Raw genomic sequence first — 23,772 nt, 5'->3', positions numbered from 1 at the left:
ATAGCAGTAACGGGATCATTCCGAGTCAGCATGGATTTACGAAGGGGAAATCATGCTTGACAAATCTACTGGAATTTTTTGAGGATGTAACTAGGAAAATTGACAAGGGAGAGTCAGTGGATGTGGTGTACCTCGACTTTCAGAAAGCCTTCGACAAGGTCCCACATAGGAGATTAGTGGGCAAAATTAGGGCACATGGTATTGGGGGTAGGGTACTGACATGGATAGAAAATTGGTTGACAGACAGAAAGCAAAGAGTGGGGATAAATGGGTCCCTTTCGGAATGGCAGGCAGTGACCAGTGGGGTACCGCAAGGTTCGGTGCTGGGACCCCAGCTATTTACGATATACATTAATGACTTAGACGAAGGGATTAAAAGTACCATTAGCAAATTTGCAGATGATACTAAGTTGGGGGGTAGTGTGAATTGTGAGGAAGATGCAATAAGGCTGCAGGGTGACTTGGACAGGTTGTGTGAGTGGGCGGATACATGGCAGATGCAGTTTAATGTAGATAAGTGTGAGGTTATTCACTTTGGAAGCAAGAATAGAAAGGCAGATTATTATCTGAATGGTGTCAAGTTAGGAGGAGGGGGAGTTCAACGAGATCTGGGTGTCCTAGTGCATCAGTCAATGAAAGGAAGCATGCAGGTACAGCAGGCAGTGAAGAAAGCCAATGGAATGTTGGCCTTCGTAACAAGAGGAGTTGAGTATAGGAGCAAAGAGGTCCTTCTACAGTTGTACCGGGCCCTGGTGAGACCGCACCTGGAGTACTGTGTGCAGTTTTGGTCTCCAAATTTGAGGAAGGATATTCTTGCTATGGAGGGCGTGCAGCGTAGGTTCACTAGGTTAATTCCCGGAATGGCGGGACTGTCGTATGTTGAAAGGCTGGAGCGATTGGGCTTGTATACACTGGAATTTAGAAGGATGAGGGGGGATCTTATTGAAACATATAACATAATTAGGGGATTGGACACATTAGAGGCAGATAACATGTTCCCAATGTTGGGGGAGTCCAGAACAAGGGGCCACAGTTTAAGAATAAGGGGTAGGCCATTTAGAACGGAGATGAGGAAGAACTTTTTCAGTCAGAGGGTGGTGAAGGTGTGGAATTCTCTGCCTCAGAAGGCAGTGGAGGCCAGTTCGTTGGATGCTTTCAAGAGAGAGCTGGATAGAGCTCTTAAGGATAGCGGAGTTAGGGGGTATGGGGAGAAGGCAGGAACGGGGTACTAATTGAGAGTGATCAGCCATGATCGCATTGAATGGCGGTGCTGGCTCGAAGGGCTGAATGGCCTACTCCTGCACCTATTGTCTATTGTCTATTGTCTACAAGGAATTTGATTTGCCAACAGTCATACAAAAAAGCAACAAAATACATAACCACATAAAAATTAAACATAAGCAGCCACCACAGTGGCGTGTGAGAATCCCCAGGGCACACAGCATAAGTGGAGGCCCGCAGCCATCAGTTCAATGCCCAGCCACACACACGCTCCTTCACCGTGATGTGACCAGAGTTGTACCGACCGCTGTCACTCGCTCTGCAGCCCTTGTCCGCCCGAACAGTCAGAAAGCCGTCCACACTCGCACTAGATTCCGGGATGTCCTCATGGAGCCATGTCCCCGCAAAACACCGAGATCACTGCACTCACGGCACTCCCTCTGAGTCCTCACCAGTGCAGGCAGCACGTCCATCGTGTTTTTCGGCGACCTCACATTCACCACTGTGATGGAAGGCAAATAACTTATACCTTCTTTCCTCCTTTTCTCTCGCGGTCGGGGCAATCGACACTTCCGCCGTCGGGGCGATTGAAGCTCCCGCAGTCGGCGATCAAAGCTCCCGCATCGTGGCGATCGAAGCTCCCGCGATCGGGACGGTCGAAGCTCCTGCGGCTGGAGCTCCCACAGTCGATCCCTAACAAAGGGACTGCCCAGCTCCACGATGTTAAACCAGATGGACATATGATGAAAAAGTCGCATCTCCACCGAGGAGAGATAAAAAAAGTTTCCCTCAATCCCCCCTCCACCTTCACATAATACAAAAACTGAAGATACACTAAAAACATACAAGTAAACACAGACCAAAACAGCAAAAGAAGAAAAAGGCGAGACAGGCTGTTGGCGGGGCTGCCATGTACGTGCCTGCACTGACTCCTGTGATGAAGGCCAACGTGCCAAAAGCACTATCTACCAGTGACTGAATGATAAAGGACACTTGTGAGACTTTGTAGGTATCACTGCTTCTGCATTGCTTCTGTGTGTTAAATGATACAGGATTTAAACTTCTACAATGAGCTGAGGTCAAGATATCTAATATATGTTCAGAAGGTAGACAAGAAATGCTGGAGTAACTCACTGGGCCAGGCAGCATCTCTGGAGAGAAGGAATGGGTGACGTTTTGAGTCGAGACCCTTCTTCAGACTATATGTTCAGGGTACTCTTGTCAGCCAAGTTTGTGACATTGCAAAGTATTTACAAACCATTAAAGAAGAAAAGTGAAATGTCACCTGTAAGTTGTGTCACTTTGCTCCAGAGTTATTCTTTGAATCTAGATTATCCAATTGCATTTGTGCCTGGCAGTTTCAATTCCCACCATAACTAATTCTACTGTGTAAGTGCATCCATTCCATCTTTGTTTCAATCCATACAGTGACTTATTAGATAGGATTAGGATTAGACTGTTTTAATTTTGCAAAAAGTATTTTTTTGTTTGAAAATTAGTTGACATCTTAAAAACACTTTATTCAGTTGATTTAGGAGAGGGGGCTGACATTTGAGTACTGCTGTTCAAAAAAGCTTTGTGCACAGGAGCCAAAGGAAACCAGAAAGGTTTGGACTTTGCCCAGATCCTGGGTGCTGCAGAAGAGAAGCATAGCAATTGGGATAAGAGTGCGTGATGGAAACCAATTGATTGACCGGTTGATTGAAGATGGTGGTGAGAATTGGTTTCCTTGAGGATCAGGTGGTAACTGTATTCTTAATTGGGACAACAGGTGCTTGTGGGCATGTTTTAAAGAATTGGGTAGATAGCAGGGTTCAATGGTAATCTTGGTATTGTGGAGTAGCCTTGGTACTCCGGGAGGAAGGGTGTTGCATAGGATGAAGTACATTGTGTTTGTTGAAGGAGGAGTTGGAGCGGATATGCAACATAGGCATTGATCATAGACGATCATAACAGATACAGCCCCTGCCATCCAGTACTTACCTACATCCAGATACAAGCCATCCAGTACTTACCTACACTATCCCATTTTACAACTCTCAGCATATAACCTTCTGCGCCATGGTGTTTCACTTGCATATCTTAATACAACTTAAATATTGTGAGAGCATCTGCCTTCTTCACCCCCTTCGGTGGTGATTTCTACATTTAGAACACCGTTAGGGTAAAATCTTCTGACCCAAATTCTCTCTAACTCCTCTACTCCTTACCCGAAACTAATATCAACTGGCTACAGAGAGCTCAACTAAAGTGAAAACCATCGATCCTACCTCATCCCCTCATAATTTTCAATACTTCATTTGGATCCCTCTGAGCTTTCCCAACTCAAAGGAAAACAAAATCTGCACGATGTATTCTCTCCTCATAGCTGAAACATGAAAGGTAGCATCAATAGACAGGAAATGGTTTCGTTTTGTTCAATGAACATTATTGAACATTCTTTAAAAGGAAGATTAATTGATTTAAAAGGTTGTAGGGAAAGAGTGGGGAGAAAAAAAAATTCTCTGTCTGTACACGTGACAATAATAAACCAGTACCAAATGGAACAAATGGGATTGTTATAACAATTGGCTTTGCCTGATGGGCCAAATGGTATCCTCCAGTGTTATTACAATACTGAGACTATGATTTTAATGGTTTGTGAATGTTAATTATTTTACAGGTTGATTGACTCTTTATTCATCTGACTTTTGTCAGGGCATCCAGACCCATTCCACCCACCCCTTAAACCCATTCCCTTCCCACCCAGGTGACAACATAATGCTACACAGGGCCTTAGCATTGGACAAGTTGACAATGGCTAGTTATATGGTCCTCAGCACACAGATCAACCTTAAGCTCAGGCAGCTCACCATGTTCAGCAAGTTCTGACCCATTAATGTATATATTCTCCTGATAATACAAAATGATTAGACTGGTGATAAACCCAATCCTTATTTTATACCACTCCAGAACTCTTCCAATGGCTTTAGAATATAATTTACAAGTTGCCTGTGAATAAGATTAAGGGCTAGTGAGAGAAGGCTGAGCAAACTGGCCAAGCTGGCTTCTTGGCACCAGTGCAGGCTTTGGTTGGAGGGAGAATAGAATTCTAATCTTTATAACCTAAACCCATATGTGGCACACATACCACATAACTGGTTATGGGAAGCTTGCAGTGTTTGCATAGGCTGGAAATGCAAGTCTTGGTCATTGTTTTATGCTTTTGTTTTGCTTTTACTTATGTTTTATGCTTTTTTTTTAAAGTGAAAAATATTATAAAGTAATACAATAATAATAGAAACTATGGTTTGACAGCCTAGGTTGTGTGGCTGGACTGCTGTGTGTGGGAACATTTGCATCATAATGCTGTCTGACTGAAAATACCCGTATTAGATCATCTCTGCCTTGAATCAGTCCAGCTCAGATTATTGAACCAGACAATAAGACGAGTTCAACTCGTGAGAGAGGAGAAGTTATATCTGAACAGTCACCTTGGCTGTGCCTGACATAAAGATGAAAGGTCAGAATGCTATAATGGATAGCTTACAGAACAAAGAGAGCTGGAGTGAGATAATGAATAAGGAGCTGGAGTAACCCAACAGACATGATGTGCTCGCTCTCTATGAAGATAAGGACTAAGAGTATCAAAATCACAGCCAGAATACTGATTACGGTATCCTGGAATTGAAGGTTACTCAATAGGAAGAACACAGATATTGTGATGTGTGATACTGGGGGACATGCAATACCTTTCAGAAATAGGTTTGAGAAGCTGTGGTTTGTTGCCCCCCTGATGTCAGGATAAGGAACACCACAAACCCAGTTTGAAAAGATTATGGTGATGGTGGTTATTGTGGTTCTGTTGGAACCCACAACATGGGGAAGAGTATGTGCAAATCCTGTTCGATTAATGCTAATGGTTACATTTAAGGACAGGATCTCAAGTGTAATAGCATCTTAATTTTACTCAAGTCAAGGGTTATTATTGATGTTGAGGAAGCAGATTATTGTTTCTGTTTCTGGCCAAAATAGAATTGAAACTTTAGGGACAACTCTTGAATTGCAATGAGCCCAATATCCGAGTGGAAAGGGTAAATATAGTGCTCACAAGGAATTTAAACCTGTAAATGTTGATGGAAGGTGAAGTACTGATGGACTAGAGATAGCATGGGTTGGAGGGCTCAGCTAGAAAGAACGCCAATACAGTCGGGACTAAATAGGCTAGGTTTGGTATGAAGTTTATTATTGTTACATGTACCAAGGTACAGTGAAAAGCTTTGTTTTACATGCTACCCAAACAGAACAAATATACCATAGATAGATAACACTCAGTTCAAACTCAAGTGCAATCGACAGAGCAAAGGGGAAGGTACAGAGTGCAGAATATAGCTCACAGCATTGTAATGCATTGTAGTGCATCAAGTCCTTGGACAAAGCCAAATGTCCTCACTGGGGTAGAGATGAACTGAACAGTAACCTAGCTTATGGAAGAATTGTTCAGAAGCCTGATAATGGAGGGGAAGAAGCTGTTTTTGTGGTGCATGCTTTCAAGCTTCTGTATCTTCTGTCAAATGAGAGTAGGGAGAAGAAGGAATGACTAAGATGGGATAAATGTTTGCTTCTGTTGAAAGCTTTTCTGATGTAGCATGATGTGTAGAGTCAATGGTGGGAAGTTTGGGCTGTGTGATGGACTGGACTATATAACTCTGCAATTTCTTGCGGTCTTCAGCAGAGCTATTTGCAAACCAAGCTGTGATGCAACGTGACACTATTCTATGGTGCATCTGTGGAAGTTTGGAAGAGTCACTGGAGACATGGCAAATTTCTTCGGTCTCCTCAGGATGTCTGGGTGCCGGTGTGCCTTCTTGGCTGTGGTATTAATGTCCACGACAGGTTGTAATGTTAACGCCAAGGGACTTGAAGCTCTCAAACATTTCCACATTTGCACCATTGATGCTTCTGGGCCATGTACTCCACCATGCTTCATCAAGTCAATAACTAGCTCCTTCATCTTGCTCGCATTGAGGGAGAGACTATTGTCGTGACATCATGTCATTAAGTTCTTTATCTCCTTCATGTACTCCGACTGGCTGGCAGCATGGTGTTCAGTGAACAATCTGGTCCTGAACTCCTCCAAAACAAAGGAACTTATAATTGACTTTAGAAAAACCAGTGTAGAATACGACCCACTCTACATCAATGGGGTCTGTGTGGAAAGGGTACCCGCTTTCAGGTTCCTGGGTACGCACATCGCAGAGGATCTTACCTGGTCTACCAACACCATCACCACAGTAAAGAAGGCACAGCAGAGACTCCACTTCCTGAGGATCCTCAGGAAAACCAACCTGCAGGAGAAGCTCATGTTGTCCTTCTATCGCTGCTCCATCGAGAGTGTGCTGGCATACTGTATAACCACATGGTATGCCAGCTGCTCAGAAAAGGACAGGAAGGCCCTTCAGAGGGTCATCACGACGGCCCAGAAGATCATCGGCTGCTCACTGCCCTCCCTGGAGCACCTGTTCAGCCTACGCTGCCTCAGTAGAGCAGGCAAAATAATAAAAGATCCATCCCACCCCGGCCACCGTCTGTTTGTTCATCTGCCCTCTGGTCGACGTTTCAGGTCGATCAAATCCCGAACAAACAGACTTAAGAACAGTTTTTACCCCAGGGCCATACGAGAACTGAACACTACCTTTGCACTAGGCAACACCGTTAAAAAATCTTGTATTTAATATAATTGTATTTATGTATTTATTTGTTTTTGCATTTATTGCATATATGTTTGTACGCACCGTCAGGATTGGCTATTTTTAAATTTCGTTGTACTCGTTGCAATGACAATAAATGAATATTATTATTATTATTATTATTATTATTATCATTGTTTGTGATTTGGCCCATGACAATGGTGTCAATAGCAAGGAAAATAGTATGAGGAGCAGCTTTAGTACTAGCACTGCTGTAACATGATACTTGCATTGCTAAAGCCCTTGCATTCTAGAAAATCGCATGATCATTCTTTTTCCCAAAAACATCAGATTTGTGGGATTGCAACATGCGTTATAGCAGAGCCGTCTGAAATTAAAGATCAAATTATTCTTTTGATAAAGGATATATTGGCAGTAAAATATTGACTGGAGACCACAGGCAGAATTAAAAATTGGAAGGGATTTAATAGTATTGAGAGTATTATTGGCTCCCTGGATAAGAATGTGAAGGTGCAGAATGCAAAGAGTAGCAAGTAGAAAAAGGCTGAAAATAACAGACAATCCCAATCTGAAAAGTAATGTACTTCTCAAAATATGTTAGAAATAATTTGCCTGCAATTAATAAGGGAGAAGACCATATTAGATTAGTAAATATGTCCATGTAACAGTGCTAGATCCTGGCTAAGCGTGCATGATCTGTTATTTATCCTATATTAATAATAAATGGTTAAGTTCAATATACTGTTGGGAAAGGAGCAAGATGAATTGTTATGAGAATTCTGGATTTATGCAGGACTGATTTTTATACATCGCGAAGTAGATTTTCCACAGTACACTGTCAAATGTGTTAATGGCACCTTGAGAAGAGAGCAGTGGATTTCATTCAGCATGAATTTAATGTGACAGAACTCTTACACCCATAAGGGGCAAGAAATTAGTTTGCCAAAAAATGCACAGTGAATGACTGGAGCTAACAGATGGCTTAAAAAAAAACACAAAAATGTTAAAACTAGTACTGATCCTGATAAATGATGATGAATATCAAAAGGTGACAAAACAAAAAGTGAGAACTACAGAAAGGGAGCAGGAAAAGCAGCTTGCAAGGCATATCAAATATCTTTACAGGAACGATATGGAGGCTTTGGAGGAGGTGCAGAAAATGTTTAGCAGATTGCTGCCTGGATTGGAGGGCATTAGCTATAAAGAGAGATTGGACAGACTTGGATTATTTTCTCTGTATCACCAGAAATTGAGGGGCGAACTGATAAAAGTATATAAAATTATGAGAGGCATAGATAGGGTAGACGTTCAGAACCTTTCTGCCAGGGTGTGAATTTCAAAGATTAGAGGGCATAGCTTTAAGATGAAAGGGGAAGAGACTAGATGACCAATGGACCCGTTGGGTCCCGTTGTTACTAAAGGTTCTCAGGGCACGGGTGCTGGACACCTGGATCACACTGCCAGGTTTGGTGGTGATGGCAGATACAAGAGTTGTGTTTAAGAGGCTTCTAGGTAGGCACATGGATATGCAGGGAATGGATGAGTATGGAATTATGTGTAGGCAGATGAGATTAATTTATCTTGGCGTCATGTTTGGCAAAGACATTGTGGGCCCAAGGGCTTGCTCCATGCTGTACTTATCTATGTTCTATAAGATAGCCGTAATGAAGAGTATACTGGCTTCAAAGAATGGAAAATCACAGGATGAAGTAATATCAATTTTAACACTTTAAAGAAGCAAGATGAAAACATTATGTTGTAGTGGCTTGGACGTGGCTAGAAATAGGTTGGACGCCAGGCAGGTTTTGAAAGTTCTTTAATGCAGGTTGTGAGCATCCACTCACAACGAGTTCCACCAATCCAAAAAACCCTGGGTAGAAACCCCGTAGCCTGTGGGCAGTCCCTCGTCCCTGTCCGTCAAGGGCCGAGGGGACTGACCCTAGGAGTGGCCTAATATCCAGTGACCGCCGCAATGTGTTCTGACTGAATTCTTCCAAAATTTCTTGATACACAAATCATGCTTTTGGATTGTAAAATTAATTGAGTTATTCTATTTTCTTTTAAACCTAAGAGGTAAACCTTCAAGAAATTCTAAACAACATCTAAAATGTCCTATCAGGAAACTACTAGGGGTTTATAATTAGTTGACGCCCCTGCTTACCACCACTTCTCTTTTCTAGCTTTCACTCCCCTACGACAATCAGTTTGAAGAACAGTTCTGACCTGACAATCAGTTTGAAGAACAGTTCTGACCTGAATCAGTGCCTACCCAGTCTTTCAACGGACTGATCCACCAACATTTTGTGTTTTCTTGAGATTTCAGAATGTGTATCATATCATATCATATATATACAGCCGGAAACAGGCCTTTTCGGCCCTCCAAGTCCGTGCCGCCCAGCGATCCCCGTACATTAACACTATCCTACACCCACTAGGGACAATTTTTTTAATTTTTTTTTTTACATTTACCCAGCCAATTAACCTACATAACTGTACGTCTTTGGAGTGTGGGAGGAAACCGAAGATCTCGGAGAAAACCCACGCAGGTCACGGGGAGAACGTACAAACTCCTTACAGTGCAGCACCCGTAGTCAGGATCGAACCTGAGTCTCCGGCGCTGCATTCGCTGTAAAGCAGCAACTCTACCGCTGCGCTACCGTGCTCTACCGTGCTCTACCGCTAGTCTAAAAATGATGCACATTTCTTTTAACAAGTAAAGTGAGAAAAGGTCGTTGCAAACATGGAGGAGCAGAAATTTGGAAATGTCATCTGCAAGTTACAAATAATATTCAGTCAATTGTTGATGTAAATATGAGAATTTTTGACATCAGTTAACCAAAAATATTTAGGGACATAGACCAAAGGCAGGGATATGGGGCAAGGTGGATATTTAGTGTGAGGCCACATACCAGCTATTATTTCAAAGAAGTGACTAAAGATATTTATGGGTACTTTGTAACTTTGTCTGCGTCTTGTGGCGGCTCTGTGTACTGTGTATGCAAAAACAAAGAATTTCACTGTACCTTCACGTCACATGTGACAATAAAGTATCCGTCCATCCACCCATCCTGTTGACAGTGAAATCAGTCCAGATAACTAGTAATTATGAAAGTAAGACCTCAAGCTGATCAGCAATGCCATCAGACAAGCAGTGGGGATTTCTTCCAATCCTCTGCTGAATTTTACATTAAAATTGAAAATTGTACCTGATATTCTTATAGTACCCCATCGTTGGTTTTTATTTTATTAGCATAACTTTTAAACTTTTCTACTGCAAGTATTAATTCACAAAACTTAACAACAGCAGGCAGTGAAGAAAGCCAATGGAATGTTGGCCTTCATAACAAGAGGACTTGAGTATAGGAGCAAAGAGGTCCTTCTACAGTTGTGTAGGGCCCCAGTGAGACCGCACCTGCAGTACTGTGTGCAGTTTTTGTCTCCAAATTTGAGGAAGGATATTCTTGCTATTGAGGGCGTGCAGCGTAGGTTTACTAGGTTAATTCCCGGAATGGCGGGACTGTCATATGTTGAAAGACTGGAGCGGCTAGACTTGTGTACGTTGGAATTTAGAAGGATGAGAGTGGATCTTATCGAAACATATAGGATTATTAAGGGGTTGGACTCGTGTTCATTTTCAATTTTCATGTTCCCAATGTTGGGGGAGTCCCGAACCAGGGGCCACAGTTTAAGAATAAAGGGTAGGCCATTTAGAACGGAGATGAGGAAAAACTTTTTCAGTCAGAGAGTTGTAAATCTGTGGAATTCACTGCCTCAGAAGGCAGTGGAGGCCAATTCTCTGAATGCATTCAAGAGAGAGCTAGGTAGAGCTCTTAAGGATAGCGGAGTCAGGGGGTATGGGGAGAAGGCAGGAACGGGGTACTGATTGAGAATGTTCAGCCACGATCACATTGAATGGTGGTGCTGGTTCGAAGGGCCGAATGGCCTACTCCTGCACCTATTGTCTATTGTCTATTAATCCACATTTTTTCCACATAATTTTTTTTTAAATGATGCTTCAACTTTTAAGCTTGTGTATCTGAAGAAAATGTTTTCATTGAATTTCATTAACTTTAAGTATTTAAGACTTAAAGTTTCATAGAAATGTATGTCGTCTCATTCCTCTGTGACTTTTTTACAATATAAATTTCAGACAACTGTCTCAGGATGAGATCAAATGTTTACCTAATATTTTCATTTGATGCATCAATAATCCCACTTTTCATACCATAGCATGAACTATATTGTTAGAATAATTCAGAAAAATCCTATTATCATAAATGATAGGGCTGAAGCCAAGATAAGGCTTCTACGAGGAGGTTGAAATAAAGTGAGTCTTTTCCTTTCCCAAGTTCCTCTGTGGTAGTGCAGTGGAAATGGCCATTTGGGAATTGGGATGGTCCTCCTGCAGGGAAGGGAATGTCATGGAGATTTCTGGCGTCCCTGAGGGCTACACGCATGGGAAGTGTGGCCAGGTGTTGAGATGTTGAGACCGACTGGCCTACCATCACATTTTCAGAAAACAAGGTCACCGCCACCTTTACAGAGCACTTAAGAATGGCCATAATTGTCAACTAAGTGTGTAAAAAAAGAATTTAAAAAATAGGATTTTGGGGTCGTTTTCGCAACAATATTCACTGATAAAGCATATTGCACTTAACTGTTTGGAATGCAATTTGTTGGTTTGGGTACAGTTCTTTGTAAACAAGGTTTGCTTTCTAATTTTCACAGAAGTGATTTGTAAATGAATGTTAAATTACTGAATATTACCGAAGAAGGGTCTCGACCCAAAACCTCACCCATCCCTTCTCTCCCGAGTTGCTACCTGTCCCGCTGAATTACTCCAGCATTTTGTGTCTATCCTCAGTGTAAACCAGCATCTGCAGTTCCTTCCTACACATTACATTCAATATCTTTGCATTGCTTCACTATAAAATTCTAGGTCAAAACTTTAGTTGAGCAGCCGATTTGCTTTGAAGACATAAAAGACTTTTGAATTTTGAGCAAAAAAAACAAACTGCTGGGGAAATCTACCGGTTAGACAATTTTTAAAAAAAAGATTATTTTTAGAGATACAGCGCGGAAACAGGCCCTTCGGCCCACCGTGTCCGCGCCGCCCAGCGATCCCCGCGCATTAACACTATCCTACACACACTAGGGACAATTTTTACATTTACCCAGTCAATTAACCTACATACCTGCACGTCTTTGGAGTGTGGGAGGAAACCGAAGATCTCGGAGAAAACCCACGCAGGTCACGGGGACAACGTACAGACGGCGCCCATAGTGAGGATCGAACCTGAGTCTCCGGCGCTGCATTCGCTGTAAGGCAGCAACTCTAACGCCCCTGATTTTGGATCAGTTAAACAGTTCTGCTTTACCTTTCACAAAGAAATCTGCAACGTATTTCGCAAGAGATTTAACAATTATTAAAATACTACTTTGTATGTTAGCGATGAGTTGTTCTTTCCACTATCCTGCCTTACTTTTTACTCTAGTTTATTTTTAACATGAATATGTCTTAAAGGATTATTTCTCTCTAAGTGTGCCCGAAACCTATGTCTGGGTAAGTTCTCTTCTTGCACACTGTAATTCTAAATAAATAAGGTGTGGAGTTACAGAGTGCTAGTAGGATGGCCTGAAACTATGAAAGGCCATCATTCTTGGTGGGAGAGGTAAATAAGTAGCCAACTGCACCCTACCCACACTGATTCTTAATCTAAAGCTAGAATTTGGAATATAACTTTTCTTTCACAATTTCCTGCAGCTGAATGCTTGCCATGACTGGGTCCAAAGAAGCCATTAGACACGCTGTATAAAATGTCTTTACCACCCCTCGGGCTTCTTGGGATCGATCATGTGCATTTTGTTACAGTCTGTGTTTTTGTTGTCTTGTATTCATTTATCCCAACAGTGCATTGAATGGCAGGTATGCATTATGTGAAAATCCATTAAACTGCCAGTGTAATGAAAATTTTGTGGAATTTTCATAACTGGAATAATTGATCAATTATTCATGATGCAATTATTGTTACATTCATATAATTTACACATTGTTTGGTACCAGAATTCCAATATGAAGCATCAGAGCAATCAGTCGTACTCAACAAAACCAGACTCTTAATTAGCACTGGGAGTTTCGCTGAGGCATAGCACTTTAAAAAGATGAAATAGACTGAGTTTCCAGAGTAAAAATATAAAGTACTGCATAGATTCTTGATTCAGGATGAACAATATTCAGATGATACTTTTATAGTTTGAGTTCACATTTCACAAATCTAGAAATGTAAAGTTGGATTCTTGAACAGATTTTAAATGCCATTTCTGCAATTACTGAGATTGACAGTAGTCTTCTGCCACTAATTTCTTACATTTAAAACATAGCTGAAATGGTTGTTGAAAGTAAAAATATGCACTGATAGTACAGATAAACTGGTGACTGCTTTGGAATGATCGAATTGCAGGATAAATTCATAATTGTGCTTGGTTCACTTTTCAATTTAATTATAATCGGTTTGTCTCGTACTGTGAATGTAGTCCATAAATAGTGTCTCTCCATCTAATTTATGTGCATTGAGAAAATTTGTATTTTACAAGCCACATAATTTGATATCTGCAATTTAGAAAAAATACGAGAAATTAAACTATCAGCGAACAATAATGCTGCACAGTTTTGCTCTGAAAGTATCCAACTAATCATTTTGATAATGATGAGTAGCTTTCAACGATGAGACCAAAAACATGGATCAATATGATGTTTCCAGTGAAATTGAGCTCCACTGATTTTTCCCATTAAATGTAATTGGGTTCTGAATAACCACCACACGATGGCCTGAGTTTATTTTGACATTGTTATTTTCAAATCATATGTTAATAGAAACTTTAAACTGTGTGCTTCACTTCTTGAAATACCCTGTGAATGTTACTCTCGTTTGTTTGTTTCAGACATAATTTTCTGCCAGAGATGGACCCAGAAATATTGAATGGGGGTCGTGTTCAACTCATGGTAAGAACTTTTTTTCCAGCTTGATGCTGAAGAAATTCAACATTCATGGTCTTTGTCATGATATGTAAATTCTTGTTATTTTGCAGTTCAGTCTTGTTTTTAATTGTTTGTTTTGAACTGATGATTCCTTTTATTTATATTTTAGATGTTATATGCACTTTGTAAATATGGTGGGTATTTTTACTTAGGATCAATTGATGGATTTATTTTCAGAATGCTAGTGTGGAAGTTTTAAGAGTTCAAAAAGAGCAAAAATCTGAAATAAGCCTCTGTGAACCAATAATGAATTGCCTGCTTTACTACCCATGGAGTTGCAGTAATTCAATGAAATTTATAAACAGTTTCCATGTTCAAAAAATTAACAATTTGCATGCAGAACAAATGATTTACTTTTGCTTTGTGACTTCAGGCAAGTCCTATAGGCAGAGAAGGCTCCGATTTAGATTTGGTCTCTGTAACTAATGGCAGTACTATAAGCCAGCAAAGTGACAGATTCAAGATTAGTCGTCGGCATTCGTCAGGATCTACAAGTAAGTCAGCATTCCTAATCCTTCAGAATTGCTACTCATAATGTAAATGCTGAGATGTGATAGGTATTGGAATTTTTTAAACTTAGCTACTCTCTGGAAGCTGAATAATTCCTAACACTTGTTTTCACCAGGAGTGCAGCATTATATTGTTTTGCAAGTAAGTATGTGCTGGAATAGTTTTAGGTTTTAGAAGTACAGCGTGGAAAAATGCCACTCGGCCCACCGAGTCCGCTCTGACCAGCGATTCCTGTAAACTCGCACTATCCTACACACTAGGGGCAATTTACAATCTTTTACTGAAGCCAATCAACCTGGAAACCTTTACGTCTTTGGAGTGTGGGTGAAACCGACGCGGTCACGGGGAGAATGTACAAACTCCGTACAGACAGCCCCCGTAGTCAGGATCGAACCGGGGTCTCTGCTATAAGGCAGCAATTCTACCACTGTGCCACCATGCTGCACTTTGTCTTTACTTCACTGAGTAACAGAAATTTATAATCATTGTACCACTCAAAATGTAAAAATGCCCTGTGTGTTTCTGGCACATTCAAACAACAAATGATTTTATTGATTACTACAACAATCTATAGTTTGAATATAAAAGTTTCAGGTACCTTTCTATGGTCAGAGAAAATCTTCCAATATTTTTCAAGACAGAAAGAGCTGACTCTGAAAAATGTTTCCTGCATATATGATTTAATATAAGCCCCCAAATATCACTTCAAATCTGAAATAGCTTTAAAAGAATAAAACGATACACATGTTATACTCTTTGTACAGATTTTTGATTGAAACCATATTGAAGTTCTATTTCTAGACACGCTGTCAAATGCCTATATGGGTAAAGGCGACCCGATTATAGTTTGTATCTTTTAGTACTGTACATTATTCAAGGATATATAAAGTATACACTTCCATTTGGGCTACCTACATCCATTAACTTTTTGACTTTCTGTAATGAGACCGAACCAAGACTGTTTGACCAGTTAAAGATCCCATATATTTCATTCTCCATCCAGTTAATTGTACAATTTTCATGCCATTCTTGAATTTAGGTTTGGGTTTTGTTTTATTATTGTTATGTGTATAGAGGTACAGTGAAAAACTTTGTTTTTCATGTTATCCAAACAGATTAAATACACTATACATAAGTACAATTAAGGCAAACTTAAGTGCAACAGATAGAGTGAAGGGGAAGATACAGAGTGTGGAATATAGTTGAATATGTCTCCAATTAATATAAGGCTTATCGATCATAAGTCTTTTCAATCGGACTTTCCTGTCTCATTAAATGTTGGCATTATTTGAACCATGGTTCAGTTCATATGAACAACTGCAGACCACATCTCTCCATACCATGTGTGAATACCATCAGGGCTTGCATTTCTGTCCTTTATGTGACTGCTTAAAGGACAGAAATGCAGGCCCTAATGATATTCACTCAACAGTGCCAAACCTGCATGTCCTTTGACAGTTTCAGCATATTATTTGTAACTCAACTTGCGGTGAAGATAAAGTAAGGAAGCCTTTCAAAGTCTCCACCATATCCCCTGATACATCCTAGTTCAACTTTGGAGACTTCATCAATTCTGCCTACAGTCCTGGAAAGTCTTAAAAACTCTAACACAACTGAAAAAGCCATTACTATAACTACATTATCTTCTCTGCTATCCTCTTGATATACCTTTCATTGTCTTTAGCTGAAATCCATACCCATTCATTCTCCTGAGATGATTTTTTTCTTTACTTGTAAAAATATTTCTGCTTTTGTTTGATTTGTCGTTGAATCTGACACAGCCAATTTATTATTTTCCTATGTTCCTTTTTCACTTCGTAGATAACAAAAATACTCTTTTAAGTGTATGAATAAATAGAACAGACATTTCCATGAATGCAAGGACGGAGATGAGGAAAAACCTTTTCAGTCAGAGAGTTGTAAATCTGTGGAATTCACTGCCTCAGAAGGCAGTGGAGGCCAATTCTCTGAATGCATTCAAGAGAGAGCTAGATAGAGCTCTTAAGGATAGCGGAGTAAAGGGGTATGGGGAGAAGGCAGGAACGGGGTACTGATTGAGAATGATCAGCCATGATCACATTGAATGGTGGTGCTGGCTCGAAGAGCCGAATGGCCTACTTGTCTATTGTCTATTATTTCAGTAATGCTGTAATTCCTATCTATTAGGACTCTTTACTGAATATGGTTCGAGTCTTTTGCCGACTTTGCAATCATGCCTTCACAAATCTGGCACTAGGTTGATATTTAAAGATTTTAGATTTGATTTGGCCGACCAAGTTAAATCTAATATGTAACTGACACAAAAGTCATGAGTTTCCTCACATTTTTCATGTTGCTGCCTCAAACACGTCACAGGTACTGCTAAAAGCTAAGGCCAGGACCCGATTACTCATAGTTTCCCTACTAACATGTGTAGCAAAACAGTTGTTTCCTATGCATACACATCTCTCATCTGCCCTTCACTTAAAGATATATTACCATTAAATCATTGCATATCTTGGAATTTAACCCCTGTTCCCACTCTTTTACATATATTTGTAACTCAATTGCTCTTGCAATTGTCACCCGCAACACCTCAATGTAATAGGCCAGTTGGTTAACAATGTTGGTTTGACTGCTAATTTATTTAAAGACTGCTAAATAAAGGTGAGGTTTCCCATTCCAGATAAAAAGAATAAAATCTGACTATCAAAGCCGAAGAGATAAAGTGGAGATGTTTCTTCTAAAGTTTTCATGCTATGTTTTCTTGGTCCAGCATATTTTGAAATCCAGAATCTGATGTATTGATTGATCACCTGGTTCTGCTCAGGTTTATGTTACAGCTATTTTGTTTTGTGATTCTGTCTTGGCATGTGATCGGCCAGATCTTTTTCTCAATGTCCTTCAGTGAAAATGCTCCAGTTTTATCTGCTTGGAGATTAAGTAGCATGATTTCTTTTTTTCCTCAGTTTGACGGATAAAAACTATTCACTCCCAGATCACGTCAAAATAATTGGTGCAAAATATACTTTGAAGTACAAAGTATTCTACAAAGTACACAGGGTATATATAAGTATATAGAAAGTATGCAGGGAAGCACAGTGAGGGCAGCATAGTGGCGCAGCAGGAGAGTGGCAGTCTTACAGCGCCAGAAACCCGGGTTTGATCCTGACTACGGGTGCTTTCTGTATGGAGTTTGCACGTTCTACCTGCGACTGTGTGAGTTTCCTCCGGGTGCTCTGGCTTCCTCCCACACTCTAAAGACATGCAGGTTAGTAGGTTAACTCGCTTGCATAGATTGTCCCTAGTATGTGGGATAGAATTAGTGTGAACGGGTGATCGTTGGTTTGTGCAGACTCGGTGGGCTGAAGAACCTGTTTCCACGCTGTATCTCTAAAACTAAAGCTATATATACAAAGAAAGAAGCACCCTTGATCTCAAACATTAATTCCGATTCCTTCCCCAGATTGACCTGCTTCCAACAATTTTTGCTTTGGCTTTTGTTTGAAAGACCATTTCGGGGTTGGCTGCATCCCTCAGAAAATTGGTCTGGGCCATTAACATCATCTGCTGATTTTCCTTTGTACCACTGCAAAACTCAAACCGCATGGCATTGCTGTGCAGCAGGTAGAGCTGAGGCCTTTCCACTCCACTGATCGGGTTTCAAACCTGACATCCAGTCCCACATCCCAATGACATGCACATTAATAGTTAGTTAGCCACAATAATTTGGTCCTGCATTAGTGGTGAATGGTAGGATCCAGGGGGAGTCGATGAAAATGTAGAGAGAATAGAAATGGGATTATTGTAAATACTTAATGGTTAATGTGCATTATTTACATCATAGGGTAGTTTTCTGTGCTTTATGACTTTGATTTATGGGGATGCATTGTCTCGAAACTTCATGACCAAACTGAAAAGGCTACAGGTTAAACAATATACCTGCCCATGTTATCTAACCTTCTCTTCCCCTTTGCTAAAACAATCCCTCAGCCATTCCCTCACTTTGACAACCCAGCTAAACCAACATATGCCCAAAAAATGAAATAATTCCTTTTGGAGGAATAGTACTTTACTGTTCATTTAACTTTGTTATTCATTTATATCTATTTAATTCATGGGACCACATTTGTTATCTTTGCATGTTATTGCTGGTAGAAAGTATACAACTCTGGAAAACAAATTATCAAAGTCCAATAATGGCCTATTAAAAAATGCTTGCACCAATGTATGTTTTCTTATGTTTTATGCATTTTTAGGATCATCTAATGGTGTTATTGAGTATAAAATTACAGGGCCTACATAAATTAAGTTGAAATATTTTATTTAATTTCCATAGCATTTGCTGGATTATGTCCATATTCTAATGGCATTGTTAAGTTTGTAAAGTAACAGAGGGAATGAAGGGAATGTGGTTGATATAGTGCATATGGACTTTCCAAAGGCATTTTATGGATGACCACATCATATACCTATTAGCAAAACTGAACCTCATGATTATGTGAATGGTATGTTATGAATATAACATTTGTTAAGAACAGAAAACTGAGGAACTATGAATAGATCATTGGATAGGATGAGATGGAAAGGTTAAGTGTGATATTCTCCAGAGATCGATGACCTTTACCTAGGCATAAATCAAAGATTGCAAAAGAAATATAACTCAAGTGTACTGAGGACATGTTGACAATAGTGACATATTTTAGGAAACGGTGGACAGACAGGTAAAATCAGTTGGTACATGGTTGATGCAGAGAAGTGTGAAATTATAATTTTGGTAGGGAAAGAAAGCAGGTATGATAAATTAAATTGCATAACTATTGATGAAGTTGCAGGAACGGAGAGACCACATTTGCGAATCTTTGAAGTGCACTCGGGAATCCCAGAAGTTAGTTTTAAAAGCCTTTATTAACAGATAAATGGTAAACAGAACTAATAAAAGTATGCTAAAGCTGACTAGGCCAAAGATCAAGTATTCATGATTAATTCTAGCCATCATATTTTCAAGAAGAAATTCGAACTCTAAGATTCAATACAATGAGATCTACGAAAATGTTAACAGTACAGGGGACCGGTTATTTTGTGTAGCTGAGTTCTTCTCCACGTGCCTACGATATGTGAGGAGATTTGGTAATATTTACAAAATCATAAATGGTTTGACAAAATGAATGAAGAGAAGCTATATCCAATGAAGAGATCTCAGTCTCTGAACCATGCAGATTTAAGGTGGTTGTCAACAGACCCAAAGATGACCTGAAGAAACCTTCTGTAATGGATCAGATTCATGGGAAACATTCTACAGTAAATTGGATAAATAATTGAATGAAAAAAAATTGCAACTCAATAAGCTGGTCTCCTCCAGTAAGAGTATGAATGGAAGCCTTCTCTGCTACATTGTTCCATAATTCTGTGCAGTAGTTTTTAAGCAAACGTGGAAGTGGAAAGGAAGTCAAAAACAGGCAGGTTGCTGTATGGTAAATTGGAAAGTGATCAAAACAATGGTGTAAAGCAAAAGGAGGGCTGATGGAACAGGTTAAAGAAACCAGAGGTGGGGCTGAAGATGCCGTAAGTAACACCAATAGAATTACTTTGGGCACCTGTTGTCTGAAACTACAAATCAACAATCTAGCTTTCAACATCTAACTTTAACTTGAGCTACTTAAGTCAGCTTTAAAGAAATCTTGATTTGTACGACTATTTGAGTGAAGAATTGCTTCCTGGCATCACCACTGAACAATCTAGCTCTAATTGTAAGTTTGTCCCTTTGTTTTGTTTGGTCACACCAGAGAAAATGGTTTCTCTTCATTTATCCTATTGAACCCATTTATCATGTTAAAGAACCCAGTTGCATCATCACAATCTTCCACACAAATGTTAATACGGCCTTAGTTTCTTCAACCTGCCCACAACATTTTACTCTTACAGTCATGGTTTGATTCATTTGAATCTGCATTTAACCATTCCATGACCAATATACACTCTTTCCGAAGTGTGATGTTCAGATCTACTACAATTCTGTGAATACTCCAGTCTAACCAGAATTTTATTCACAAAATGCTGGAGTAACTCAGCAGGTCAGGCAGCATCTCGGGAGAGAAGGAATGGGTGACGCTTCTGAAGGGTCTCGACCCGAAACGTCACCCATTCCTTCTCCCGAGATGCTGCCTGACCTGCTGAGTTACTCCAGCATTTTGTGAATAAATCGATTTGTACCAGCATCTGCAGTTATTTTCTTATAACCAGAATTGTATATGTTTGTACAATAACTCCCAACTCTTAGTATTGCAGCCCATTCCAAATGAAAGCTGACATTCGATTAGCTGCTTTAAATAGTTTTTAGTGACGGCTGTACCTGGGAGCATTCCTTTCTCCATCACGTACTTTAATCTGATCACAATTCAATTAAATGCTTTGCAACATTCTTCTGCTTTACAGTTGCTGCTAACATTATTGAAAAGATGGGGAAACTGAAGGTTTTATTGATTCTTTTATTGGTCAGGCACTCCAACATGTGTGGTGATATTTAAAAGAAAAATAACATTAGATTAGACAATTCAATGAAAATCTCATTGCTGGTGATGATTTAAGATTGAATAGGAAAAAAAATGAGACATTTTAATGTTTTCAGACTGATTAAGGTATTTCCCTTGTATGTATTCATTTAACTGATTTTAAATAATCATTATAAATTGTTCATTAATATAACAGCAGAAGATCTGGCAGCGACACAAAGGTTTTCATTAACTTTTCGGTGGAGGTTGTGAATTAACTTTTTTGAATATAGGCATAATGATGATGCCTCTCCTACAATCAGCATTACAGATTAAAATACAGAAACTGTTAATAATTATGCTGTTAACCACCCTGGGGGAATCTTGATAAGACTATAAATAGTGAAAGCAGCACCAACTCTCCTCCAGTTGTGAGTGACCAGACATCTTTGAGAATGTTCAATGAAAATTTCCTTGAAGCGGAATTTTAAAAAAAAAGAATTGGTGGAGACTGGCTAAAAATACAATTTGTCTATTAATCAGTGGAGTTTCTGGCACCGATGCTACAGCCTCCTTAATACATGGGGTCTGGTTGGATCTATTCAAAATTCATTCTGATGTGTACACTAAGACCCGAGCTTGCTGATGCTCTTTCTTTCCTAGAAAAGGCAGCTGTAATTGTTTGAAAAGGTCATTCCACGGACAGCAAAAAAAAACTGAAGCAAGACAGGAAATAGCAAGCGACCTATTTTAAAAGCAAGCTAACCTTCTGCAAGGATTTTCCTTCAGGTCTTGCCTGACAAAGATACTATACAAGAAGAAACGCTCAGGCATCTCTGGCTTGTATGATATGGGCTTTTAAAATACACTGGTATTTCAGTCGACTCTTTCCTTGGTTCTGACAAATTGGTTCTGATTTTGACATAACATAAATCTTTGTCAAAACTATGATGTGTTTTATTTGCTGGTTTGAAGAGTTCAGAGGATGGCATTTGTTGCCCCGAAAGTTGTAGGTGGTTTCTCCTATTGTAAGAAGTATCATGTGAACCTATTTCGACACAACTAATAAAATCAAGACAACCATTCATAACTTTTCAGTTCAATAAACTGAAGTTAGAAGAGGTTTTTTTTTGTTCCAGTTGATGTTTAACCCCCCACCCTCCTTCAATAAAACAACCTTCAAGTTTTGTAGTGCATTATTACATGAGCAGATTTTTTTAATAATCAGATTGCAAATGTGGGTCATTTTACTTTAGTGAGATTAGTTGTTTGACAGAGCTGTTGAACAAACTAATGAGAGATTCGTTATGGAAATACTGTTTACTGTTATGTCCTTTTATTGTGATACATATTGATTCTACAGTTCAGGATACTCTTTTTAACATTAATTTCTAAAGAATATTATTTAAAGTATTCTACACTAAAGGCTATCCACGGTATCTGACATCATGGCATCATTGCCCACTAAACATATTGTTTCCCTGGGATTTTTGCAATGCTGAACGTCTTGCTTCTGTGAAAATTAAGTAAATTAAGTCTAGTTATGCAAGCATCGGCTATTGGGTATTATGTCATGAGTTAAAATGCATAGGTATGTAAAACAGCGACATTTGTTCTATCAATATATTTGCAGTTGCAACAAATGTCACTGTTTTAAATACCTTTGCATTTTAACTCATGGCCTAATGGGTATATATGCAGTTACATATATGCATTTTTCAAATCTGTCAAAATGATAAGTAAATAATGTGTAAAATATGCAGATAAATACCTTCTAATACAGTTTAACTAACATATGTCTGTTTTTTTTCCTTACAAACAGAAGCCACTGTGCCACCAAAGAGTGGCTCCCAACCTTTGAAGCAACAACGCATGTCCTTTCGCGATAATCAAATGCGTCTCAGTACAGGTTGGGGAAGTGGGAAGAAGAGAGGAAAACCATCCTAACCATTACCTGTTTTCATGGGAACTGTGTTAACAAGTAAACAAATATGTCTACAATCATTAAGGTTATGCCACTAAAGTTTAAAATATTTCGCATGTTTGGCTAGAAATTTCGATCATATTTGCAAATGTACTTTAGGGAGATTAGTTGTTTGACAGAGCTGTTGAACAAACTAATGAGAGATTCATTATGGGAATACTGTTCACTGTTATGTCCTTTTATTGTGATATATATTGATTTGTGGAATTTTGTAGTCTTCCAGTGATTTTCACGAAAACAATAAAACTAGCATATTAAAACAATATTGTAATTCTTATGTCCACACTCAAAAACCAAACCTTTCGTACTCCGTATGAAAGGTAATATTTCAGAATACATTAAAAGATTTCTGAATAACTTATGAAAAATTTATCATAACTTTCTTCAAACCATGATTTTGTTTTTACCTGTCCATAATCCATTATTTAGGGAACATTCTTTACCTAAAATAAAACTATTAATGTACAATAAAATCAATATATTATCCTGAATCATATGATAGTATGTCATTACTGTTCAACAATTTGTGCACTTAAATCAAATGAGCAACTGAACCAACATTTCTCTATTTTGCTTAATAATAGCTCATTCTGACACCTTATTTGAAGGCACACACTTCTTTTAATTATAACTGTAGATTATAGGTAGTGCTATGGAGGACCTATACCTACATTTGAAATTGTGCCTGTGGTGAATGCTAAACCCATTACTTTTATGCTTCTTACATATAACTTCATTCTTTTCAAGGATTCTTTCATAATGAATTGAGGGGTTTTTTTCTGATTGAAATTAGCTCTTTTGTCCTGTGACATTTTCCTATATTTTACTGTTCTTTAAATATATGCTGTGAGTGTATTC

At 39.2% G+C, this 23,772-nt stretch overlaps 1 protein-coding gene across 4 annotated transcripts in view; it reads left to right on the top strand.

Annotated features, from left to right (window-relative positions):
- The window catches only part of lrriq1 (leucine-rich repeats and IQ motif containing 1), a 153,660-nt gene extending 130,467 nt beyond the window's left edge, over positions 1–23,193 (top strand). For all 4 annotated transcript variants that reach the window (XM_078417361.1, XM_078417360.1, XM_078417359.1 and 1 more), the window contains 3 exons: positions 13,854–13,914; positions 14,324–14,444; positions 22,753–23,193. In XM_078417361.1, the coding sequence (XP_078273487.1) occupies positions 13,854–13,914; positions 14,324–14,444; positions 22,753–22,877 (307 nt within the window). In that variant the 3' untranslated portion in view covers positions 22,878–23,193. The remainder of the gene's footprint in view (positions 1–13,853; positions 13,915–14,323; positions 14,445–22,752) is intronic.
- Positions 23,194–23,772: the final 579 nt, after the last annotated feature.

The sequence above is a fragment of the Rhinoraja longicauda genome, chromosome 20 (genome assembly GCF_053455715.1).
Source record: "Rhinoraja longicauda isolate Sanriku21f chromosome 20, sRhiLon1.1, whole genome shotgun sequence".
NCBI lineage: Eukaryota > Metazoa > Chordata > Chondrichthyes > Rajiformes > Arhynchobatidae > Rhinoraja > Rhinoraja longicauda.
Note: the sequence above shows the minus strand (reverse complement) of the source record. Positions and strands in the feature narration are given on the sequence as shown.